The sequence below is a fragment of the Hylobates moloch genome, unplaced genomic scaffold (assembly GCF_009828535.3).
Source record: "Hylobates moloch isolate HMO894 unplaced genomic scaffold, HMol_V3 SCAFFOLD_12, whole genome shotgun sequence".
NCBI lineage: Eukaryota > Metazoa > Chordata > Mammalia > Primates > Hylobatidae > Hylobates > Hylobates moloch.
In genome coordinates this window covers 44,439,319-44,464,059 of record NW_026652287.1, presented here as the reverse complement: position 1 = coordinate 44,464,059, position 24,741 = coordinate 44,439,319, and the positions used below count along the sequence as shown (strand labels likewise).

General features: G+C 56.2%; 1 protein-coding gene across 2 annotated transcripts; it reads left to right on the top strand.

Annotated features, from left to right (window-relative positions):
• The first annotated feature begins 41 nt into the window (after window positions 1-41).
• ZNF653 (zinc finger protein 653) lies at window positions 42-22,398 on the top strand. Of its 2 annotated transcripts, none has more exons than XM_032169752.2 (9): window positions 42-439; window positions 7,594-7,637; window positions 9,762-9,977; window positions 17,895-18,506; window positions 18,640-18,811; window positions 18,918-19,029; window positions 20,033-20,147; window positions 21,688-21,749; window positions 21,966-22,398. In XM_032169752.2, the coding sequence occupies exons 1-9, from the start codon at window positions 141-143 to the stop codon at window positions 22,374-22,376; spliced, it is 2,043 nt and encodes a 680-aa protein (XP_032025643.1). In that variant the 5' UTR covers window positions 42-140; the 3' UTR covers window positions 22,377-22,398. The 2 variants fall into 2 exon arrangements, with proteins under 2 accessions (XP_032025643.1, XP_032025644.1); XM_032169753.2 differs by having other exon boundaries at window positions 44-439; window positions 21,688-21,787.
• The last annotated feature ends 2,343 nt before the right edge of the window (window positions 22,399-24,741 follow it).

Below are 24,741 nucleotides of genomic sequence, written 5' to 3'. Positions count from 1 at the left end.
CGCAGTTTTCATTCTTGGTCTCCTTTTGGCGCCCTGGGGCAGTGAGAGACCGTGAGAAATTTCTCGGCGGCGCTGAATATGCGCGCCACTTCCGGTCGGGCTCCTAACAACGGGGGAGGCTGGTAACCAAGGTGGGGGGGATGGCGGAGCGGGCGCCGGAGCCCGAGGCGGAGGCGGAGGCTGAGGCGGGCGCGGGCGGGGAGGCAGCAGCCGAGGAGGGCGCAGCGGGCCGAAAGGCGCGAGGCCGGCCGCGACTCACGGAGTCGGACCGGGCCCGGCGACGGCTCGAGTCCCGGAAGAAGTACGACGTGCGGCGCGTGTACCTGGGCGAGGCGCACGGGCCCTGGGTGGACCTGCGGCGCCGCAGCGGCTGGAGCGACGCCAAGCTCGCCGCCTACCTCATCTCTCTGGAGCGCGGCCAGCGGAGCGGCCGCCACGGGTGAGGGGGACTGGCCCGGAGGGAGGGAGGGAGGAGACGCCCCCAGACCCCGCCGTGTTTTGCCCCGCCTCCTCCGCCTCGAGGCCCCGCCCCCGGCACCTGTGGACCCCGCCCAGGAGCCGGGCCGGCGACCTGGGTCTCGGACTGCCGGGCCGGGACGCGCCCGGCTCGTGGCCCCGCCTCCCATCGTTCCGACTGCCCAATCCTAGGGTGTACCCAGCCCTTTGACCCGCCTTCTGAGCGATTGGCCCCGCCCGCTAGAACTCTGGCGGCCCAATCCTGGGACTGTCCCCACCTCCAGACCTTGTAACTACCCAGTCCCTGGAGGGGCAGCCCCGCCCCCTCACTGGTCTCATCGTCCCCCGCTTAATTCCCCACCTGGCCTGGGACTCTGGACACCTTGGGGCACTCAGCCCTGCCCTTCTTAAAGTTCTCGTGCTCCATCTGGGACTCCGTATGGCCCCATTCCCACAACCCTAGATCCAACACACCCGGGGGACCCTTCGCAACCTGGACTGCACTTCCCTAAGCCTATTTCTGTGAAGCAACTCAGCCCAGGGAGACTCGGATGAAGAGGAAACCCCTAGTTAGCTGGGCAGGTGGAGGGCAGAGATGCCTGTCTTTGTAAATTCTCAATCTTGAGAAGGAGCAGTGTGGATGGAGTTTTTCCCTTCCTGCCTTATATGTTGATGTGATGATTAAGTTAAAATAGGCAAAGAGCTTAGAAGAGTGCCTGGCAGGTAGTGGGTTCCCTAAGTATTAACTTTTACGAGGATGATGTTTATTCCCTATCACAAGTAGTGCCGCAAGGAAATTCTTGTTCTGCCCTGGTTTTCAGGTACACATGTTCTCATGTTTCTCTGGGAGGAGATTCTGAGAGTCAAGAATCAAACAGATCTTGCTAAGTTATACCCACCCCTTTCCCAGGACAGCAGGCTGGCTTATATGCTCAAGAGCAGGACTGGAAATGCTGGAAGCACAAAGATACCTGCCTCATGGAGCGGACATTCTGGTGGGCAGAGGGGATGGCTTGTTCAAAGGCCTGGAGTTTTTTTTGTTGTTGTTCATTTTTTTTTTCTTTTCTTTTTTTTGAGATGGAGGCTTGCTCTGTCGCCCAGGCTGGAGTGCAGTGGCACGATCTCCGTTCACTGCAAGCTCCGCCTCCCGGGTTCACGCCATTCTCCTGCCTCAGCCTCCCAAGTAGCTGGGACTACAGGCGCCCGCCACCACGCCTGGCTAATTTTTTGTATTTTTAGTAGAGACTGGGTTTCACCATGCTAGCCAGGATGGCCTCGATCTCCTGACCTTGTGATCCACCCGCCTCGGCCTCCCAAAGTGCTGGGATTACAGGCGTGAGCCACCGTTCCCGGCCCGCGTTTTTCTTTTTGAGACGGTCTCACTGTCTCGCCCAGACTGGAATGCAGTGGCATGATCACGGCTCACTGCAGCCTTAACCTCGTGGGTTCAAGTGATCCTCTTACCTCCGCCTCCTGAGTAGTTGGGACCACAGGTGCACGTCACTCCACCTGGCTAATTTTTGTATTTTTTGTAGAGACAGAGGTTTCCCCGTGTTGCCCAGGCTGATTTCAAACTCCTAGGCTCAAGTGATTCTCCGGCCTCAGCCTCCCAAAGTGCTGGGATTACAGGTGTAAGCCATTGTGCCCAGCCCTGTTTGTTTGTTCTTGAGACAGGGTCTCACTTTGTCACCCAGGCCAGAGTACAGTGGCATGTTCATGGCTCACAGCAGCCTCAACCTCCCAGGCTCAAGGGATCCTCCTGCCTCAGTCTCCCAAGTAGCTGGGACTACAGAGGAGCCACCTCACCTGGCTAATTTTTTTATTTTTTATGGAGATGGGGGTCTCACCATGTTGCCCAGGCTGGTCACGAACTCCTCGGCTCAAGGGATCCTCCCTCCTCAGCCTCCCGAAGTGCTGGGATTAAAGTTGTGAGCCACTGTACCTGGCAAAAGGCTTGTTTACTGCAGACCAGAAACATAAGTAAATTATATAGTCCATGAGAGAGAGAGAGGGGCTATGGAAAAAACAAAAGTGAAATGAAGAGTGTGAGTTGGAAGTTAAAATAGGGAGTTAAGGTGGTCACATTCAGAAGATAGCATTTCAGTAAAGACATGAAGGAACCTAGGAGGAGCCATGCAGATCTCTGGGGAAGAGTTGAGGTGGAGGGAATAGCAAAGGCAAAGGCCATAAGGCAGGACCCTGCCTATTGTGTGCCAGGAACACTGAAGAGGCTTGTGTGGCTGGACTGCAATGAGTGAGGGGGAGAAGGGAAGACAAGGACAGATTGGTGACAGGGAAGGTCATCCTGGGCCATGGAGAGGACTCCAGTTTTTCCTCCCAGTGAGGTGGGAACCTTAAGTGCAAGGTTTTGTACAGAGAAAGAAGTGGTATGGTCTGCCTTTATTTCCCCCGTTGCCCCCCCCCTCTTTTTTTTTTTGAGATGGAGTCTCGCTCTGTTACCCAGGCTGGAGTGCATTGGCGCAGCCTCAGCTCACTGCAACCTCTGACTCGCAGGTTCAAGCGATTCTCCTGCCTCAGCCTCCCGAGTAGCTGGGACTACAGGCGTGCACCCCCATGCCAGGCTAATTTTTGTATTTTTAGTAGAGACGGGGTTTCGCCATGTTGGGTAGGCTGGTCTCGAACTCCTGACCTCAAGAGGTCTGCCTGCCTCAGCCTCCCAAAGTGCTGAGATTACAGGTGTGAGCCACTGCGCCCAGCGGGGTTGCAGATTTAAATGTAAAGATGAAACCATACCTGGGCCCGGCCTTTTATTTCCTTATTTATTTATTTATTTATTTATTTATTTTTGAGATGCAGTCTTGCTATATTGCCCAGGCTGGTCTTGAACTCCTGGACTCAAGAGATCCTCCCACCTCAGCCTCCAGAGTAGCTGGGACTACAAGTCACACACAGCCTGGTTTATATTTTAGAAGAAACTGTCTCTAGGATGTGTGTGGCTTGAAGAATGGATGGGGTACACATTGTGATACAAGGTTGGCCAAGAGTTAACAATTGGTAAAGCTGATGATGAGTCCAAGGAGGTTCATGACTCTTGTCAACAATTAAAAAAAAAAAAGAAAAAGGAAGACCAGGCGTGGTAGCTCACACCTGTAATCCCAGCGCTTTGGGAGGCCAAGGCAAGTGGCTCTCTTGAGGTCAGGAATTTGAGACCAGCCTGACCAATAGGGCAAAACCCTGTCTCTACTAAAAATACAAAAATTAGCCTGGCATGGTGGCACACGCCTGTAGTCCCAGCTACTTGGGAGGCTGAGGCAGGAGAATCACTTGAACCTGGGAGGTGGAGGTTGCAGTGAGCCGAGATTGTGCCACTGCACTCCAGCCTGGGCAACAGAGCAAGACTGTCTCAAAAAGTAAAATAAAAATAGGCCAGGCACGATGGCTCACACCTATAATCCCAGCACTTTGGGAGACCAAGGTGAGCAGATCACTAAGTAAGGAGTTCGAGACCAGCCTGGCCAGCATATTGAAACCCCATCTCTACTAAAAACATAAAAATTAGCTGGGCGTGGTGGCACACACCTATAGTCCCAGCTACGCAGGAGGCTGAGGCAGGAGAATCACTTGAACCCAGGAGGCGGAGGTTGCAGTGAGCCGAGATCGTGCCACTGCACTCCAGGCTGGGTGACAGACGAGGCTCTATCTCAAAAGAAAAAAAAAGTTACTAAAGGGATACCTTTAGACAGAAAACACAGGCCTGAGTGTGGCGCTTGCTCTCCTTGGTAAGGGAGGTGTGGGAGAAGCAGCAGCCCCAGTGCCAGTGGAGCACTGGGCAATGGCAGCACCCAGGAGGCCAAAGGAAGCGTCTGTCATGTCCAGTGCTGTTGGCCGAGTGAAGCCGTCACTGGTGACTGTGATGGGAGAGTGTGTGATGTGATGGAGCAAAGCTCTGACTGGAGGAGTTCCAGTGAGATGGAGAGGACATGGAGACAGCGAGTGTAGACAACTGTGGCAAAGCGGGGAAATGAAAAAGGAGGCTGGGTGCAGTGGCTCATGCCTGTAATCCCAGCACTTTGGGAGGCTGAAGCAGGAGGATCGCTTGAGCCCAGGAGTTTGAGACCAGCTTGGGCAACATGGCGAAACCCGATCTCTACAAAAAATACAAAAGTTAGCCAGGCGTGGTGGTGCATGCCTGTGGTCCCAGCTACTCAGCAGGCTGAGGCAAGAGGATCGGTTGAGCCCTGGAGGTCGAGGCTTCAATGAGCTGTGATGGCGTCACTGCACTCCAGCTGGGGCAACACCACTAGACCCTGTCTCAAAAGGAAAAAAAAAAAAGATATGGGGAAGGGGCTGGTGGGGAAGGTGAGTATCAAAATGATTTTAATCCAAGATGGGAGAAATCATGGCATATTTAGATGCTGGTGGGAATGACTGAAGACTGAAAGGAAATGGCGGGGAACAGCCAAGCCAGGGCCTGAATAGCCCCAGTATCTGTGGTCCTTGATGCCAGTGGCCTCTGCTGGAAGTCACAGAGAAGTGTCAGAAGTTGGAGAAGTGGACAGGAGAGGGAAGGCAGTTTGAGGGAGAAAGCCCTGTGTGGGGGTTGGAAAGTGGCACTCACCAGGTTACATATGACCTTGTTTGGTCCCCATGGTGACCCTGTGTCAGAGGCACTACTACTATTTCCGCTTCACAGACGGAGACTGAGGCTAAGAGGGGACAAGACCTGCTTGAGGTCACACAGGCAGTTGAGAGCAGAGCTGAGTCTTGAACTTGGGTCTGGCTGATACCCAAGACTGTCCCCACTGCAATGTGACACTCCCAGCCTCCAGCAGTGAGTGGATGGAGGTGGCTGTGGACATCAGGACTTGGATTTGGGGCCGGGCATGGTGGCTTACACTCGTAATCCCAACACTTTGGGAGGCTGAGGCAGGCAGATCACTTGAAGTCAGGAGTTCGAGACCAGTCTGGCCAACATGGCGAAATCCTGTCTCTACTAAAAATAGAAAAATTAGCTGGGCTGATGGTGGGCATGTATAATCCCAGCTACTCGGGAGGCTGAGGCAGGAGAATTGCTTGAACCCAGGAGGCAGAGGTTGCAGTGAACCAAGATAGCGCTACTCCACTCCAGCCTGGGTGAAAGAGCCAGACTTGGGTCTTGGGTTGGGTGAAGGTCTCCACAGCCAGTGTGGTCCTTTGCAGGGGAGGGTGGAGCCACGGGAAGGGATAGAGTCACATGGAATGGGACCTGGAGGAGCAGAGCTGGAGGCAGGGGCAGAGCCTGGGTCAGGAAGGATGGAAGAGCCCCAAGGTGCAGTCCTGGGAACCAGATGGGTGTGGGACTGAGAATTGTTACAGGTCTGGGCAGGAGTCAGAGGGGGTGGACAGTTTTGCTGAAAAGAGACACTAGACTGGCTGTCAGGATGTTTGTGGCAAGAGCAGGTCTGGGCCACAGGAGGGAGGCCAGGGGGCCCAGGCTCCACGATGATACTGATAATCATAATGATCATTGTACCATTTGCTTATTGATGATTAAGTAACAGGGCTGTACCATGACGAAGATCGTTTTTTGTTTGTTTTTGTTTGTTTCTTTGTTTTTGAGACAGGGTTTTACTCTGTTGCCCAGGTTGGAGTGCAGTGGCGTGATCATAGCTCACTGCAGCCTTGACCTCCCCAGGCTCAGGTGATCCTCCCACCTCAACTTCCTGAGTAGCTGGGACTACAGGTGCATGCCACCCCGCCTGGGTAATTTCTGTATTTTTTGTGGAGATGGGGTTTCACCATGTTTCCCAGGCTGGTCTCCAACTTCTGGCCTCAAGTGATGCACCCACCTTAACCTCCTAAAGTGCTGAGATTATAGGAATGAGCCACCGAGCCTGGCTTTTTTTTTTTTTTTTTTTTTCATGTATAAATAGAGGTGGGATGTTGCTAATTTGCCCAGGCTGGTCTTGAACCCCTGGCTTTAAGCAGTCCTCCTGCCTCAGCCTCCCAAAGTGCTAGGATTACAGGTGTGAGACACCACACCCAGACAGTACCCACTGTCTTGCTGGCTGTGGGCCAAGACCACTCTCAGCCTTTCAAGCAGCTGGGACTACAGGCTTGAGCCACTGTGCCCTACAAGATATGTTCCCGTTTGATTAACTCACAGTCACCTAACCAAGGCTTGATATCCAATCCTACTCACAGGCCTGCCCTGCTCAGGGGAAGAGGATCACACAGGGCATGTGTCCCAGCGGAACTGTGGGGGCCATCTTGGAATTCTGCTTCCACACAAACTTTTCATACCCACTTTGTTACTTCTCTGCTCCCTGACTGTGGGACCTAGGGCAGGTGGCCTCACCCCTCCAAGCCTGTTTTTCCTGCTCCTTGAGGTGGATGATGCTAGAACCCCCTCCTAGGGCTGGTGGCAGCTGGGGAGAGAGTCCAAGCGAGGGGCCTGGTGACACAGTGCTGGAGTTGGGGACAGGTACATAGAAGTTCAGATTCTAGGCTGGACGCAGTGGCTCACGCCTGTAATCCCAACACTTTGGGAGGCCGAGGTGGGCGGATCACCTGAGGTCAGAAGCTTGAGACCAGGATGGCCAACATGGTGAAACCCTGTCTCTACTAAAATACAAAATTAGCCTGTAATCCCAGCTATTCAGGAGGCTGAGGCAGGAGAATCGCTTGAACCTGGGAGGGAGAGGTTGCAGTGAACTGAGATCGCGCCACTGCACTCCAGCGTAGGCGACAGAGAGAGACGTTGTCTCAAAAAAAAAAAAAAAAGTTCAGGGCAGGCGTGGCGGCTCATGCCTGTTAATACCAGCACTTTGGGAGGCCGAGGAGGGTGGATCACCTGAGGTCAGGAGTTCGAGACCAGCCTGGCCAACATGGTGAAACCCCGTCTCTACTAAACATACAAAAATTAGCCAGGTGTGGTGGTCTGCACCTGTAATCCCAGCTACTTGAGAGGCTGAGGCAGGAGAATCGCTGGAACCTGGGAGGCAAAGGCTGCAATGAGTTGAGATCTCACCACTGCACTCCAGCCTGGGCGACACAGCGAGACTCCATCTCAAAAAAAAAGTTCAGATTCCATTTCAGTGCACAATGAGCAGTGGCTCTAGCCACTGTTGTTACTTATGGGTCAGACAGGCCCGGCGCTGGCCCCATGTTCACCCTCGCTGCCTCTTTCTGTTGCAGGAAGCCTTGGGAGCAGGTCCCCAAAAAGCCAAAGCGGAAGAAAAGTAAGTGGAGGCTCAGCCTGGGGGAGGTGGGGAGAGTTGGGAGCGGTGGGAATATGGAGATCAAGGCCCAGAGAGGCCAGGTCGCTGCCCTAGGCAGCACAGTTGGAACCGGCAGAGCCAGACCTCAAACCCAGGTCTGCGTGTCTTGTGTCTCAGGCGCAGTGTCCTTGGCTCCCTCAGTCTTGCTCCCGGCATGGGAGTCAGCCAGGGGAGAGCTGAGTAGAGGGAACAGCTTTTGCAGAGCCCTAAGGGCAGGGGGAGCCAAGCACTGGTGGTTAGAGGGGAGGTCTGGAGCTTGCCTCTCCTATCCTGCTGGCCACCAGTCAGTGGAAGTCTGAACAGCCAGGTTCTGCACAGCTCTGAGCCCTGGAGCTGGGGGTCCCAGGCCATGTCCAGCAGGGTGAAGGCCAGCTGGTGGCAGTGAGCCCCTCCCCTTCTTAGGATTCTCCGGAGGCAGGTGTGAGCTATGACCTTGACCCTGAATCCTCAAGGGATGAGCGCAATGAGGAGGGAAAGGGCTGGGCCTGAGAGGCGGCTGTGGGTGATGACTCTGTTGCCCTCATGGTTGGAGACTGTGGGCGCATTCCCTAGACCCAAACACCTCTTCTGGGCCCCTCTTCATCTCCCGGCCCACAGGGTAGGAGTGGGAGACATGCTGTCCTCGCACTTGGCCGAGGGACCAGGACGATCACACGAGTCAGATACCATTTCCCAGCACTCACTGTGCCCAGCCTTGTTCTGTGTCCTGGTGATGTCTTCACTCCCTCCCTCCTGCCTGGCAGCCCTCAGGGGTGGGAATCCCTTATTCTCCCCAGCCTAGAGGAGGCACCTGGAGCTCAGAGAAGCCGAGTCACTTGCCCAGAGCTACCCAGCTTGGAAGGGGCAGAGCCAGGATTCAAACCCAGGCAGTCCGGCTCCACCATGCCCGCCCCCTATGCAGCGTTCTCTCATCCAGCAAATGTTCCTGGAGCACCTGCTGTGAACCAGGCCCTTTGGGGGCACTGGGGGTACAGGAGGAACAAAACAGCAGTGTTCCTGCTCTTGAGGAGCTGACATTCTGGTGGGAGAGACAGACAGGGCACACATAAACAAATGGCCGCAGATGGCATCTAGGTACTACCTGGAGAAAACAGACAGCAAGTTAAGGTCGGCCAGAGTGACTGGGCAGGGAGTGGCCTCTCAGAGGGGATGCATTTGGGGGAGACCTGAGTGAAGTGGGGAGGGAGCAAGACAGTTATCTAGAGGAAGCAGGCACAGCCTGTGCCAAGGCCCTGAGGCAGGGCCACACCTAGCCTGCTCCAGGAACAGCGAGGAGGCTGTGTGGCTGGAGTGGAGTGGAGTCACCAAGTGGGTGAGGGCCGGGAGGTGACAAGTCACAGTGGGCCTTGTGGGCCGAAGGGAGGACTTTGGCTTTTACCCTGAGGGAGGTGGTCTTGCTGTGTCGTCCAGGCTGGAGTGCAGTGTCGCGACCTTGGCTCACTGCATCCTCCACCTCCCAGGCTCAAGCGATCCTCCTACCTCAGCCTCCCAAGTAGCTGGGACAAAAGGCATGCACCACCATGCCTGGCTAATTTTTGTATTTTTAGTAAAGATGGGTTTTCGCCATGTTAGCCAGGCTGGTTTCAAACTCCTGGCCTTAAGTGATCCACCTGCCTCTGCCTCCCAAAGTGCTAGGATTGCAGGTGTGAGTCATTGTGCCTGGCCCAGTGGATTCTGAGCAGAGGAGGGAACAGACTTGACTCGGGCATTCACAGGCGCCCCCTTGCGGCTATAGGGGGTGGTTAGGGCGGGAGCCTGGGAGTCCTGGGCCTGAGGACTGCGCTGTTCTAGGCGTTTGATGAAGATGAGAACAATTAGCAAGCAGCTAACAATTATTATGCACCTACTGTGCACCAGCCTCCACTGTTTACATGACTTTGCCAATAGAACAGTCCCTGTTACCTCCAGGGGGTGCCTCTCCTCTCTGAGCCTCAGTTTCCCCCTCTAAACTGGGTGCAGGCCTGGATGGCACTCAGGAGGGCCTCCCAACCCATGGGACCCATAAGGCCTTGGTGGTTCAGGCAGCCATGTCACCATGGGCTGAGCCCTGTCCCTTATACCGACCCCTCGGCCCTGTGTCCATAGGGCGGCGACGCAACGTGAACTGCCTGAAGAACGTGGTGATCTGGTATGAGGACCACAAGCACCGCTGCCCGTACGAGCCGCACCTGGCGGAGCTAGACCCCACTTTCGGCCTGTACACCACGGCCGTGTGGCAGTGCGAAGCTGGCCACCGCTACTTCCAGGACCTGCATTCGCCCCTGAAGCCCCTCAGCGACTCAGACCCTGACAGTGACAAAGGTAGGTCTGCTGGGCGAGGGCACATAGGGGGCCGCCCATGTTTGGGGGATTCTTACGAGCCCTAGGCTAGCATCACAAACAGAATAGCAGCTACAGTGGCTCTGGCTCTGGCTCTGGCACTGGGACAGAGCAGGGACACGGTGGGCCAGGCTGAGCCCTTCATGGCCTTGCCCTCTTTGCGTCCTCACGCGCCCGAGTGGGGAGGCAGTCCCTCTTTATGGAGCAGTTCGCCCATCTGTGCCCAAGGCCAGTCCCAGGCAGGGCTGGCTGAGGGCCCAGGAGCCCTGGCTTGGCAGCTGGGGCGGGGGCAGGCCTGCTGGGACAGGGCTCGGCCCCCACAGCGAAACGGCCGCCTAAACCACCCAGGCCTTATGGCTCCATAGGCTGTGATGCTCTCCTGAGCCCTGGCTAAGCTGGCCGCTACCTCCTTTTCGATTTTCTCCGGCTCCCAGTTGCATTCTCTTGCCTTCTGCCTTTCTAGGCTTCGCTTCTTGCCTTCCCCCTCCATTCTGTTCCCCTCCTGTTCCCCATTTCTCCTCCCTTGAGCTGCCTCTGTCTCCTCCTTCCTTGATCTTTCATTTTCTGTCTCATCTCCCTCTCTCTCTTTCTCTTGTTTCCTTCCATTCCCCTTTCTCCTCCTCCCTCCCCACCTTCACGGTCCCCGCCTCTCTCCTTCCCATCCCACGGGGCAGGGACTCAGTGAGGGAGGCCCAGTTGGCCCTGGTGAGTGGTGAGGGGGCTGCCGGCAGCCTCAGGGGTTTGGCATTGGCTGGAGAAGGAGTATAGGGCACACTGCCAGGCGTCCTGTCAGGGCTGAGGGTGGGGCGGTCACCGGGGCTGAGCCTGCGCTGGCTGGCATCTCGGAGCAGGTGGCATCCCAGCTGGCCGAGGGGAAGCCGGGGGCGAGAGGTGTTCCGGGTGGGCGCCCCCGCCAACAACCGTCCCACCAAGTGTCGGCCAGGCTCTCAGCGTGCAGTGGCCCCTCGGCTGCCCCGTCCCATGATCTGCATTCCGCCCTCCTCTGCCTTTTACTTCCCCCTCACTGTGTGCCACTCCTGGCCCTGCCCAGAGCCACCATGAATCTTCCCCATGGCCTTGTCATCAGCCCCACTTGGCAGTCAAGGAACCCCAAGCCCCAGGAGTGATCTGACTGGCCCATTTGGTGATGGGTCAGGCTGGGGTGTGGGTGGTGCCCAGAGCAGCTTCCTTACGCCCCAACTCAACTTTTATTTATTTATTTATTTATTTATTTATTTATTTATTTATTTATTTATTTATCTGAGACAGAGTCTCGCTCATGTCGCCCAGGCTGGAGTGCAATGGCGCGATCTCGGCTCACTGCAAGCCCCAGGTTCCAACCATTCTCCTTCCTCAGCCTCCCTAGTAGTTGGGATTACAGGCATCTGCCACCACACCCGACTAATTTTTGTATTTTTAGTAGACACAGAGTTTCACCATGTTGGCTGGCTGGTCTCGAACTCCTGACCTCAGTTGATCCACCCACCTCAGCCTCCCAAAGTGCTGGGATGACAGGCGTGAGCCACTGCACCCGGCCTTATTTTATTTTATCTTTTTGAGACAGATTCTGTTTCTGTCACCCAAGCTGGAGTGTAGTGGTGCGATCTTGGCTTACTGCAACCTCTGCCTCCCAGGTTCAAGCGATTCTCTCACCTCAGCCTCCCCAGTAGCTGGGATTACAGGCGTGGGCCACCATGCCCAGCTAATTTTTGTATTTTTAGTAGAGGTGGGTTTTCACCACTTTGGCCAGGCTGGTCTCGAACTCCCAGTCTCAAGTGATCCTCCTGCCTCAGCCTCCCTAAGTGCTTGGATTACTGGTGTGAGCCACCATACCCGGCTTTTTATTTTTATTTTTTTTTTAAGACAGGGTCTCACTGTTGCCCAGGCTGGAGGGCAGTGGTGCAGTCATAGCTCACTGCAGCCTCCAATTCCTGGGCTCAAGTGATCCTCCCACCCCGGCCTTCTGAGTAGCTGGAAACACAGGCACACACCACCACAGCCAGCTAATTTTTAAATTTTTTGTAGAGATGGGATCTCACTGTGTTGCCCAGGCTGGTCTCAAACTCCTGGGATCTAGTAATCCTCCTGCCTTGGCCTCCCAAAGTGCTGGGATTACAGGCATATGCCATTGGGCCTTGCCCATGGCTATTTCTGTTGGTGCTGTCATTACCTGGGGAGAAGTCTGGGGTCAGCCAAACTTAGCAGACGCTGCAGTCAAGTGGACCCAGACGCTTGCTCTGGCCCTTCCCTCCACTCATTAGGCCACTGCACCCTCCTTCGGGATGGTACCAGAGGGTTTGCCCACCCTGCAGAATACAGGACAAGGGGAAATTATCTAGAAAGAGGCACTGATCCTCCTTATCCCCAACCCTGCTGCCACCCCAGGTCCATCAAGAGTGGGCATCTCACTGCCCTGAATGGCACTGAGATAATAATAGGAAACTTACAGGGTGCTTACTTTGAATCTCCTACTGTCCTAAACCCTTATACATATTTACTCATTAAAGACCCAAAACAAAGGCTGGGCACAGTGGCTCACACCTGTAATCCCAGCACTTTGGGAGGCCGAGGCAGGTGGATCACTTGAGGCCAGGAGCTCAAGACCAGCCTGGCCAACATGGTGAAACCCCATCTCTACTAAAAATACAAAAATGAGCTGGGCATGGTGGCGCATGCCTGTAATCCTAGCTACTTGGGAAGATGAGGCAGGAGAATCGCTGAAACCCAGGAGGCAGAGGTTGCAGTGAGCCAAGATCGCACCACTGCATTCCAGCCTGGGCAACAGAGCAAGACTCTGTCTTAAAAAAAAAAAAAAAATACTCCCGAGGGCCGGGTACAGTGGCTCACACCTGTAATGCCAGCCCAGCACTTTGGGAGGCCAAGGCAGGTGGATCACTTGAGGCTAGAAGTTCGAGACCAGCCTGGGCAACATGGCAAAACCCGGTCTCTACTAAAAATACAAAAAAATTAGCCAGGTGTGGTGGTGCGTTCCTGTACTTACAGCTACTTGGCAGGCAGAAGCATGAGAATCACCTGAACCCAGGAGGCAGAGGCTGCAGTGAGCCAAGATCAGGGAACAGAGATTCATTCATTTATTGGAACGAACCCTCACTGTGCACCACGGAGCCTTCTCAGCACTGGGGGCTCTGCACCGGGACCCCGCAACCTTACGGAGTTTACATTCTAGAGGGGAAGCGGATTGTAAGCAGGATAAACCAATAAAAATATAGAGTGCAGGCCGGGCACAGTGGCTCAAGCCTGTAATCCCAGTGCTTTGGGAAGCCAAGTTAGGATTGCTTGAGGCCAGGACTTAGAGAACAGCCTGGGCAACATAGTGAGACCCCATCTCTAGCAAAAAAATGAAAAAGTTAGCTGGGCATGGTGGTGCACCTCTCCCAGTGCTTTAGGAGGCTGAAGCAGGAGGATCGCTTGAACCTAGGAGCTCAAGGCTGCAGTGAGATATGACTGTGCCAGTGCATTCCAGCCTAGGTGAGAGAAGGAGACACTGTCTCAAAAAAATAAATTAATTAAAATACAGGCCGGGCATGGTGGCTCACGCCTGTAATCCCAGCACTTTGGGAGGCTAAGGCGAGTGGATCACTTGAGGTCAGGAGTTTGAGACTAGCCTGTTCAATATGGTGAAACATCGTCTCTACTAAAAATACAAAAATTGGCGGGGCATGGTGGGGCATGCCTATAATGCCAGCTACTCAGGAGACTGAGGCAGGAGAATCACTTGACCTCAGGAGGTGGAGGTTGCGGTGAGCCGAGATTGCACCATTGCACTCCAGCCTGGGCGACAAGAGCAAAACTCCATCTCAAAAATAAAATAAAATACGGAGTGCACTGTAAGGTGGTATGTGCTTTGGGAAAAAATAAAGGAGGGAAAAAGGAACTATTTGAGACAGAATGGTCAGGAAATTCCCCCTGAAAAAATACCTTTAATGAAAGATCTGATGGAGGGGAGGGAGGAGCCCTCTCAGGTGTCAGACAGAAGAGGATTCAAGCCAGCCGGGTGCAGTGGCTCACGTCTGTAATCCCAGCACTTTGGGAGGCCAAGGTGGGCAGATCACAAGGTCAGGAGATCGAGACCATCCTGGCTCTACTAAAAATACAAAAAATTCCGGGCTGATGGCGGTGCCTGTAGTCCACTACTTGGGAGGCTGAGGCAGGAGAATGGGGTGAACCTGGAGGCAAAAGAAAAGAAAGAGGATTCAAGCCGAGGGAATGGCAGGTGCAAAGGCCTTAAGGCAGGAACCTATCTAGTGTCTCCAAGGACATTAGGAGAGGAGGCGAGGACAGGAGGTGATGGAACACCTCCTGAAACAGACACACTCCAGCTCTCGTGATCTGGCACAGTAGTTTGTTTCCCACACACAAAGCCTGGTGCTTCCATCCTGCAGACTGCCTTTCATCCCTGGACCCAGGTTCTTTCCTTCCTATGGCTCCAGCCTCCTTCTGGGTCCTGGCTTGCTGGTGGGGAGAAAAGTGGAGGCTCAACCTTGGGAGCACCTGTCCACTTGCATTCCATTGGCTGGGACTCAGCCACATGGCCACACCTACCTGCAAAGGATGCTGGGAAATGTAGTCGGTGCTGGTGCTAGGAAGAGAGGGATTTAGTGAATAGCTGGCCTGCCTCTGTCACAGGAGGTAAAGAGTAGGTTCTCAGGAGCTGGGGACCCAAAAGAAGGGACCGCACTGGCCCTGGCAGGGGGCTGGTGGGGCCGCAACTAGCATCTGCAGGGGAAGTGGGAGAAGCGTTCAGGCTGCGGGTGGATGTATTTTGGATGCAGCACCAACAGGTTTTGCTGACAGATTGGAAGTGGGTGTGAGAGAGAGAGAAGTCAACAAGAGCCCCAGGACTTTGGCCTGAGCCACTGGAGAGACTGAGCTGCCATCCGCTGAGTCAGGGACACCCGTGAGCAGTGGTGCAGGCTTTGTGGAAGGGAAGATACAGAGCCCAGTGTTGCAGATCTGAGTTTGAGATGCCTGTGAGACACTCATAGGGGGCCAATGAGATGGAAGAATCTGGAGCTCGACATGGAGGTCTAGGCAGAAGCTGCACATGGAGTCATCAGGCCATGGATGGTTGTAGTAATAATAAGAATACATACTTGGTCGGGCGCGGTGGCTCACACCTGTAATCCCAGCACTTTGGGAGGCCGAGGCGGGCAGATCACCTGAGGTCAGGAGTTCCAGACCAGCCTGGCCAACATGATGAAACCCAGTCTCTACTAAAAATAAAAAAAAAAAAAAATTAGCCTGACATGGTGGCGTGGGCCTGTAGTCCCAGCTACTCGGGAGCCTGAGGCAGGAGAATTGCTTAAACCCGGGAGGCGGAGGTTGCAGTGAGCCGAGATTGTGCCACTTCACTACAGCTTACACAACAGAGCAAGGCTGTGTCTCAAAAAAACAAACCACAACAACAACAACAAAAAACCCTCTTGAACAGTCCCAGATTGGTGAGCAGTTCCAGATGGAGATGCTGGGTCGGTGGTACCCCCGGAGACGGCTTGGAAGCCCATACCATCCCCCCGTATCTTGCCCTGTGCATCTCTTCCCTTTGGCTGTTGCTGAGTTGAATCCTTTATAATAAAGCTGTAATCGTAGGTAGAGCCATTTTCTGAGTTCTGTGAGTTGTTCTAACAAATTATCAAACCTGAGGATGGGGTCATGGAAACCCCCCATTTAGAACCCATTGGTCAGACATACAGGGTAGCCCAGGACTTGCAGCTGACATCTGAAGTCCGGCAGTCTTGTGGGACTGAGCCTTTAACTTGGAGGTTTTGACGCCCACTCCAGGAAGATAATGTCGGATTGGATTGAATTATTGGACATTCAGTTGGCATCGAGAATCGGAGGGTGGCCTTTAACCCCATCAGCCTGGGCAAGCCTGGGGGTAAGGTGAGCGCTGAGGAGAGGCCCCAGGCCAAGCCTCCCAGGCCTGCAAGAACCAAATAAACTTGGAAGGAGCCACCAGGAAGGGCCCAGGACACCAGAGTGTGGGTCTGGGGGCTAAGAGAGGAGAGTGTCCCCTGGAGTAGGGGTGGTCAGCTGGGTCAGTCATCTTGGAACAGTTAGGGACAGTGGGGATTGAGAAGTGACTGCTGTTTTAGGCAGTGAGAGGGTCACAGTGTCCAGCCCCTGAAGAGCCCTCAACAAATACCAACGGCTGGCCGGGCACGGTGGTTCCCACCTGTAATCCCAACACTTTGGGAGGCTGAGGTGGGAGGATAACTGGAGCCCAGGAGTTCAAGGCCACAGCCTGGGTAGCATAACAAGACCTGATCTCTACTTGGGAAAATCAGGGCCACACAAGGTGCCTCATGTCTGTAATTCCAGCACTTTGGGAGGCCCAGGCAGGCAGATCATCTGAGGTCAGAAGTTCGAGACCAGCCTGGCCAAAATGGGGAATCCCATCTCTACTAAAAATACAAAAATCAGCCAGGTGTGGTTGCATGCACCTGTAATCCCAGTTACTCAGGAGGCTGAGGCACAAGAGTTGCTTGAACCTGGGAGGTGGAGGTTGCAGTGAGCCCGGATCGCACCACTGCACTCCAGCCTGGGCAACAGAGGGAGACTCCATCTCAAAAAAAAACAAAAACAAAATCGGGCCAGATGTGGTGGCTCATGACTGTAATTCTAGCACTTTGGGGAGCCGAGGTGGATGGATCACCCAAGGTCAGGAGTTCGAGGCTAGCCTGGCCAACATGGCAAAACCTCGTCTCTACTAAAAACACACAAATTAGCCAGGCGTGGTGGTGCACGCGTGTAATCCCAGCTACTCGGGAGGCTGAGGCGGGAGAATCGCTTGAACCCAGGAGGCGGAGGTTACAGTGAGCCAAGATCGCGCCATTGCACTCCAGCCTGGGTGACAGAACGAAACTCTGCCTCAAAAAAAAAAAAGAAAAATTCAGGCTGGACGCGGTGGCTCATGCCTGTAATCCCAGCACTTTCGGAGGCCGAGGCGGGCGGATCATAAGGTCAGGAGATCGAAACCATCCTGGCTAACACGGTGAAACACATCTCTACTGAAAATACAAAAATTAGCTGGGCATGGTGGCGGTCGCCTGTAGTCCCAGCTACTCGGGAGGCTGAGGCAGGAGAATGGCATGAGCGTGGGAAGCGGAGCTTGCAGTGAGCCAAGATTGCGCCACTGCACTCCAGCCTGTGTGACAAAGCAAGACTCCATCTCAAAAAAAAAAAAAGAAAAATTCAGCCAGCCACGGTGGCTCACGACTGTCATTCTAAAACTTTGGGAGGCTGAGGCGGGTAGATGACTTGAGGTCAGGAGTTTGAGACCAGCCTGGCCAACATGGTGAAATCCCGTCTCTACTAAAAATACAAAAATTAGCCGGGTGTGGGCCGGGTGCGGTGGCTCACGCCTGTAATCCCAGCACTTTGGGAGGCAGGGGCAGGTGGATCACGAGGTCAGGAGATCGAGACCGTCCTGGCTAACATGGTGAAACCCCATCTCTATTAAAAATACAAAAAATTAGCCGGGCATGGCGGCACATGCCTGTAGTCCCAGCTACTCGGGAGGCTGAGGCGGGAGAATGGCATGAACCTGGGAGGCGGAGCTTGTAGTGAGCGGAGATCGCGCCACTGCACGCCAGCCTGGGCGACAGAGTGAGACTCCATCTCAGGAAAAAAAAAAAAAAAGCCGAGTGTGGTGGCGCACGCCTATAGTCCTAGCTATTCAGGAGGCTGAGGCAGGAGAATCACTGGAACCGGGGATGCCAAGGTTGCAGTGAGCTGAGATTGCACTACTGCACTCCAGCCTGGGTGACAGAGTGAGACTCTGTCTCAAAAAAATAAATAAAATAAAATAAAATAAAAACTAAACAAATACCAGTGGCTGCAGCTGTCATAACCACTCCCTTTCTTCTGTCCCCACAGTGAGCAATGGGCTGGTGGCCGGCAGCTCTGACTCATCCAGCTCTGGCTCTGCCTCTGACTCTGAGGAGCCCCCTGAGGGCCAGCCGGTCAAGGCTGCAGCAGCGGCAGCGGCAGTGACGCCCACCAGCCCAGTGGGCAGCAGCGGGCTCATCACTCAGGAGGGCGTGCACATCCCCTTTGACGTCCACCACGTGGAGAGCCTGGCCGAGCAGGGTACCCCACTGTGCCCCAACCCGGCAGGCAGTGGGCCTGAAGCCCTGGAGACAGTGGTGTGCGTGCCAGTGCCCGTGCAAGTGGGCGCGGGCCCTGGCACCCTCTTTGAGAACGTGCCCCAGGAGGCCCTGGGTGAGGTGGTGGCCAGCTGCCCCATGCCAGGCATGGTGCCCGGCTCACAGGTGATCATCATTGCGGGCCCTGGCTACGACGCTCTCACGGCTGAGGGCATTCACCTCAACATGGCAGCGGGCAGCAGTGCCCCCGGCGGTGGCCTGGGCGAGGAGGTGCCCTGTGCCATGATGGAGGGTGTGGCGGCCTACACCCAGACAGAGCCCGAGGGTAGCCAGCCTAGCACCACGGACGCCACTGCAGTAGCGGGCATCGAGACCAAGAAAGGTCTGGGGGACCTGCCATGGCCTCTGGCTGGGGGTGGTTGGGCCTGGGAGGGGCCGGGCGAGGAGTGGCCCTCGAAGTGGGCACCTTGGCAGCCTTCGTCCCCTGCGGACACCATCCTGTGTCCACCCCGTAGAGAAGGAGGACCTGTGCTTGCTCAAGAAGGAGGAGAAGGAGGAGCTAGTAGCCCCAGAACTGGCAACGACGGTGCCTGAGAGCGCAGAGCCCGAGGCAGAGGCGGACGGGGAGGAGCTGGACGGCAGTGACATGTCAGCCATCATCTATGAAATCCCCAAGGAGCCTGAGAAGTGGGTGCCGGGACAGGCAAGGGTGAGGGCGAGGGCTAGGAGCGGCCCGCAGGCCCCCAGCCTGCCTGGTGCGGGAGCCCCGATGTCATGGCCCCTTCCCCTCCAGGAGGCGGCGGAGCAAGCGGTCGCGGGTGATGGACGCTGACGGCCTGCTCGAGATGTTCCACTGCCCATACGAGGGCTGCAGCCAAGTCTACGTGGCCCTCAGCAGCTTCCAGGTGAGGCCGCCACCCGGAGCAGCCTGGGCCAGGCCCACAAGGCCTAGGCCATGGCACCACCAGGATGTCCTACCTCTAGTTTGCCCCTTGGAATTTGACGAGGTGTCCCTGAAGGCAAAGACAGGGACTTGTCACACCCCACACCTGGCATGGGAGGATGCAACAACAGGCCTTTGAATGTGCCATACCATGCATTGATTGAGCATGTATTAAGCACTTAGTGCAAGCCAGGCCTGCAAGCTGGAGCCAGGGTTGCTCTAGTAAGTTAAAGAGTGAAAGAACAAAGGAATGAATCAATTGCGGCTGCCTGTTCCAGGCCCACAGGGGCTGACAGCCCTCAAATCCAGTCCCAGTCCTGCCACTGGCCACCTGTGAGACCCTGGTCAAACCACTGAGCCTTGAACCTCAGTTTTCCCATCAATTAATTGGGCTAACAGCTGGGCCCTTCACAGAGTTGACAGATACTCCAGTCCAGAGCCTGGCATATAGTAGGTGTTGAATAAAGCTGCCCTTGGCCAGGCGCAGTGGCTCACGCCTGTAATCCCAGCACTTTGGGAGGCCGAGGTGGGTGGATCATGAGGTCAGGAGATCGAGACCATCCTGACTAACATGGTGAAACCCTGTCTGTACTAAAAATACAGAAAAAAATAATAATAGCCGGGCGTGGTGGCAGGCGTCTGTAGTCCCAGCTACTCAGGAGGCTGAGGCAGGAGAATGGTGTGAACCCGGGGGGTGGAGCTTGCAATGAGCTGAGATCACACCACTGCACTCCAGCCTGGGTGACAGAGCAAGACTCCATCTCAAAAAATAAAATAAAAAAAATAAAGCTACCCTTTGACCCCAGTTGTGCCCCTGGGAATCTCTGAGCTGGGCAAGGGTACCCCTCTTCCCTCCTCCTGAGGAGGCCAGCCCAGCCTGCCTTCCAGCTGCCCTCATCTCTCCCCACCTCCCAGAGCCCCTTCTGTGGGCCTATGGGACCCACTTCTGCCTGTCTCGTCCCCAGAACCACGTCAATCTTGTGCATCGGAAAGGAAAGACCAAAGTGTGCCCTCATCCTGGCTGTGGCAAGAAGTTCTATTTATCCAACCACCTGCGGCGGCACATGATCATCCATTCAGGTCAGGCCCTGGGCCAGCTGGCGGCATGAGCGGGGGACAGAGGGACATGGGCCTGGGAGCCTGGGCCAGAGCCAGTGGGTCAAAGCCCTGTGCTGGGTCTCCAGGCACAGGACTAGACCCCTAGTAGCCTCCCCCCTGTCCTCAGTAAGCTGTAGCTACATGAGCCACAGTGACAGGGACTAGTACCAATCAATCACAGGAATTGGGTGGGGCTGGCCGTCTTCCCTCCTATCCCCGGGACCCCATGCCCCATGACCCCAAGAGCAGGTTTCATGCAAGACTTAGGGAGCAGCTGACACCACCACTGCTATTCCAGATTGGAACCTATAGCAGCACCGGGGGCCACAGGCTAGACCAGTGCCCACCCAAGCAGCAGCAGGAAGGAGAGCTGGGCAAAGAGGAGAAGCTGGCTTGGAACTGGGCTTCTGTTTCCACTTGTGGCAGAGATGCAGGTCTTCTGCATGGGCTAGGGACACAGTGGAGAGCCATGGTGCCTGTGTCCAGCGATAGGGCATGGCCCTGAGGGCCAGAGCTTCTGATATCGCAGGAGGTCAGAAGTTTGGGGTTTTTGTTTTGTTTTGTTTTGTTTTTTAATGTGTGTGTGGTTATTTTTTGCAACGGAGTCTCACTCTGTTGCCCAGGCTGGAATCTGATCTTGGCTCACTGCAGCCTCTGCCTCCCGGGTTCAAGCAATTCTTCTGCCCCAGCCTCCCGAGTATCTGGGATTACAGGCGCTCACCACCACGCCAGCTAATTTTTTTTCTTTTTCTTTTTTTTTTTTTTTTTTTTTTTTTTTTTAGTAGAGACAGGGTTTCGCCATGTTAGCCAGGCTTGTCTCCAACTCCTGATCTCAGGCGATCTGCCCGCCTTGGCCTCCCAAAGTGCTGGGATTATAGGTGTGAGCCACTGCGCTGGGCAGAAGTTGTTTTGTTTGTTTGTTTGTTTGCGAAATCACCCAAAGTTCAAATATTGGGGACAAGGCCGGGCACGGTGGTAATCCCAGCCCTTTGGGAGGCTGAGGTGGGCAGATCACCTGAGGTCAGGAGTTCGCGACCAGCCTGACCAACATAGAGAAACCCTGTCTCTACTAAAAATATAAAATTAGCTGGGCATGGTGGGTGGCACATGCCTGTAATCCCAGCTACTCGGGACGCTGAGGCAGAAGAATCGCTTGAACCCGGGAGACCAAGGTTGCGGTTGCGGTAAGCCGAGATCGGGCCATTGCACTCTAGCCTGGGCAACAAGAGCGAAACTCCGTCTCAAAAAATATATATACACACACACACACGACAAATTCAGGCCCACGTTGGCTTGGCAGCGTGCACCCTATGCCCCTCAGGGACCCAAGTTCGATCTCAGTTCTGCTTGATTGTGTTTCTGGGCAATTGCACGGGAAGGACGTAGGGTTTGGTCCGCCTGCACCTGCAGTCCTGGGAGATCCAAGGAGACAGTCCAATGCTCTTTCTAGCATCAGAGTTTGCAGCCCATCAGAGACACCCCATAGCCCACCGTCCTCAGCCTCGGTCCCCACCGCCCCCAGGTGTCCGTGAATTCACTTGCGAGACCTGCGGCAAGTCCTTCAAGAGGAAGAACCACCTGGAGGTACATCGGCGCACCCACACCGGCGAGACCCCCCTGCAGTGAGTGACAGGCCGTCCCGTGCCGCTAGAGGATTGGGTGGGAGGGGATCCCAGCAGGTCCCAGGGGCGGCTTCACCCCAACGCAGTGCCTGGGCCCGGTTCCACCTGCGCTCGACCTTGTAAGGGCCCCGCCCCGCCCACTCTGACCCCGCCCCATGCCGCCACGGGCTCCCGGCAGGTGCGAGATCTGTGGCTACCAGTGCCGGCAGCGCGCGTCGCTCAACTGGCACATGAAGAAGCACACTGCGGAGGTGCAGTACAACTTCACGTGCGATCGCTGCGGGAAGCGCTTCGAGAAGCTAGACAGCGTCAAGTTCCACACGCTCAAAAGCCACCCGGATCACAAGCCCACCTGACCCACCTGACCACTGACCGCCCCTATTTATTCGTCCGCTCGGACACCACGCCCAGGCTTGCCGGGGCCTGGACAGCTGCGAGGGCCTCCCGGACCGCGGGCCGGAAGGAGGCACCCCCGCTCCGCCCCAGGGCTGGGCCCCCTGGGCAGGTTCCCCACCCCGCCCCACCGCATCCTTCTCGGAGCTGGTGCCTGGGGCTGCATTGCTGGAACTGTGTCAAGAGAGCAGAGTGAGATTAAAGAGCGAGAAAGGGGATGCCCTTCCCCTAGGCCTGAATGATTTGGGGTGCCAGGTCCCTCTCTGTCTCCAGCCTACTTGATCCCTTCCTGAGCGAGGCCGGGAACGAGGGGTGCCCCTGGACCCGGCAGCCGTGCACAGCCCCTGCTCCCACAGGAAGGGGTGGGGCTTGGGGGTCTGGGGTCCACTTCCTCCTGTTTTATGGAGCACCCATCTCCCACCCTCAGTGAGCTCCTGGATGAGATGGGGAGGTGTTCAGTAAACCCCTAAAATGAGAAACATCTGCAGCTAGCGACAAGCACCATGCAAGAGAGAGTGATGCGTTGTTTTCCGGGGATGCTGTTTAGGTCGGTGGTCAGGGAGGGCCTCTGAGGAGGTGGCATTTGCGCATAGGCCAGAATGACAAAGATCTATCCCTGAAGAAAGCTGGGGGAGGAAATTCTCAGGCCAGAGGAACAACCAGTGCCAAAACCCCGAGGTAGAACCAGCTCGGCGTGTTCCTAAAACAGGAAGCCGCGGGGGGAAGGGGAGTTGGCGGCGGCTGCCCTGACCCCATTTCCCAGAGGAGGATGCTGAGGCCACCGCCTCATGCGGGCCGCTAGAGAGAGGGGCAGGGAGCGAGGCGCGGCCGCTAGGTGGCGTGCGAGGCGCGTAGGCCCCGGTGGCCGCAGCCACGTGACCCTGGGGAAGGCAGCCGCGAGCTCAGGCACGTGCCCGGGGGAGCCCTGTGGCGCCACGCGCAGATTGGCCCCGCCGGCTCCTCACCAGCTCGGGGGATGGGGCGGGGCCCCAGCTACACCTCAGTTCCTGCTGCGGACCAGAGGGCTACCCCAGCCGAGGACAGAAGAATCGGCAGGGATGAGCGAGTCCGGCCGCTGGGACCGCCCCGCGAGCTCCCTCCCCCCGCGAGGCAGGTCCCCTCCACTCTCCCCGCACAGCCGGAGCCGGCAGGTTTCCATGGGAACCGCAGCGGGGTCCGCGCGCCCAGGAGCAGCCCCCCTCCTAGCTCAGCTTCCGATGACGGAAACCGGGAGGAACACGGGGTGGGGAACAGACCATCGCTTCGGGCCCCTAGCGCCCACAGCCAGGTCGCCCCGGCGAGCCCAAGAGGGGCCACCCGGGGACCCGCACCTAAACCGCCCCTATTGCGCGGGCCACTGCGATTGGCCTGCCCTCTCCAGGCGTGGCAGCATCCCCTGGTGCGCGCACTCCCATTGGCTCGATCTCTAGGGCATCTTCCAGTAATTGGTTATCTCAAGAGCCGCCCCTGATTGGGCAAATTAGGCTCTCCCCGCTGGTGGCGCTCTCTGACAGTCTGGAGCCTAAAGGGCGTGCAGGAACGAGGATAGGGTGGGGACTGCCGCTCTCCAGTTAGGGGGTCTGGGCTACCTCGCCGGCAGAGCCCTCGACCATACTGTCGGATTGCTGTCTGTGGTGCTGAAACCTCACGCCCTGGCGACCCCGCCCCAGTGTGTGCTGGGTTCCCGCGCCCCGACGTAAACATGCACCTGCGCCCGCGCACCAAAGGAGGCTGCGCCACCCCCAACGCCTTAGAGAGAGGCCAGATTCCCCCTAGCAGAGAGCGAGCATGATTCCACAGTCAGGAGGACCAATCACGAGCCCAGAAAGCCAGGACATTTATGTGGCAAATCCACCCACCCCAGTTTTGTGGGGTCCGAGAAGGATCCGTGGTTTCCCGGAGCTGCATGGCTCCAGCGATGATTATCCAGAACACTGAGCCCCAAACCTTTTCACCCCCTTCGGAGCAGTGCGGAGTTCCCTTGCACTGGGGAGTGCCAGTCCTTACCTTTTGAACCCTAGAAGGATCCAGCTCACTCAAAACCAACAGCGTCCCAGTCTCCTTCTGCAGAAGACTAGGGCCACACTAGCCACCCTCCCCCGTGGTCTTGAGGTAGTCTACACCTGGTGCCTCCAAATCTGGGGACCCAGGCCTCTGCCTACTAAAATAGTGGTTCCTGATCCCCTTTCCAGTTCCCTCAGTGGACAGCACTTCTGGAAGGTCGCATATTCAGGCCACTAATACCTCCTCGCTCTCTTGGCTCCTCCAGCTCTAGGAGCTGGACGGAGGAGGGGAGCCCGTCTCCTCGCCCGAAAGCCAGCCCGAGAAGGGGTGCCAAGGTAGGAAGCAAGGGCCTCGAGGGAAGGAGGTCCCGAATCTGGCAACCCGAGCACCTAGGATGCGCTTTTGGGGGATTCAGAGTCCCGACCAGTGTGCGCTCACTTCCACCTGCCGCGCCGTCGGGAGCCGCGAGGAGGCGGAGCTCGGTCGCCGCAGCCAATGAGGGACGCCGGCGCTGGCAGCTGCCGCTATAAAGGGCTGGGGGCGGCGGCGGCGCGGTC

Coding starts and splice junctions, on each gene's coding strand:
- ZNF653 (XM_032169752.2), top strand. CDS start 141: ATGGCGGAGCGGGCGCCGGAGCCCGAGGCGGAGGCGGAGGCTGAGGCG. Junction 440..7,593: donor CAGCGGAGCGGCCGCCACGG/GTGAGGGGGACT, acceptor TTTCTGTTGCAG/GAAGCCTTGGGAGCAGGTCC. Junction 21,750..21,965: donor AGAGGAAGAACCACCTGGAG/GTACATCGGCGC, acceptor GGCTCCCGGCAG/GTGCGAGATCTGTGGCTACC.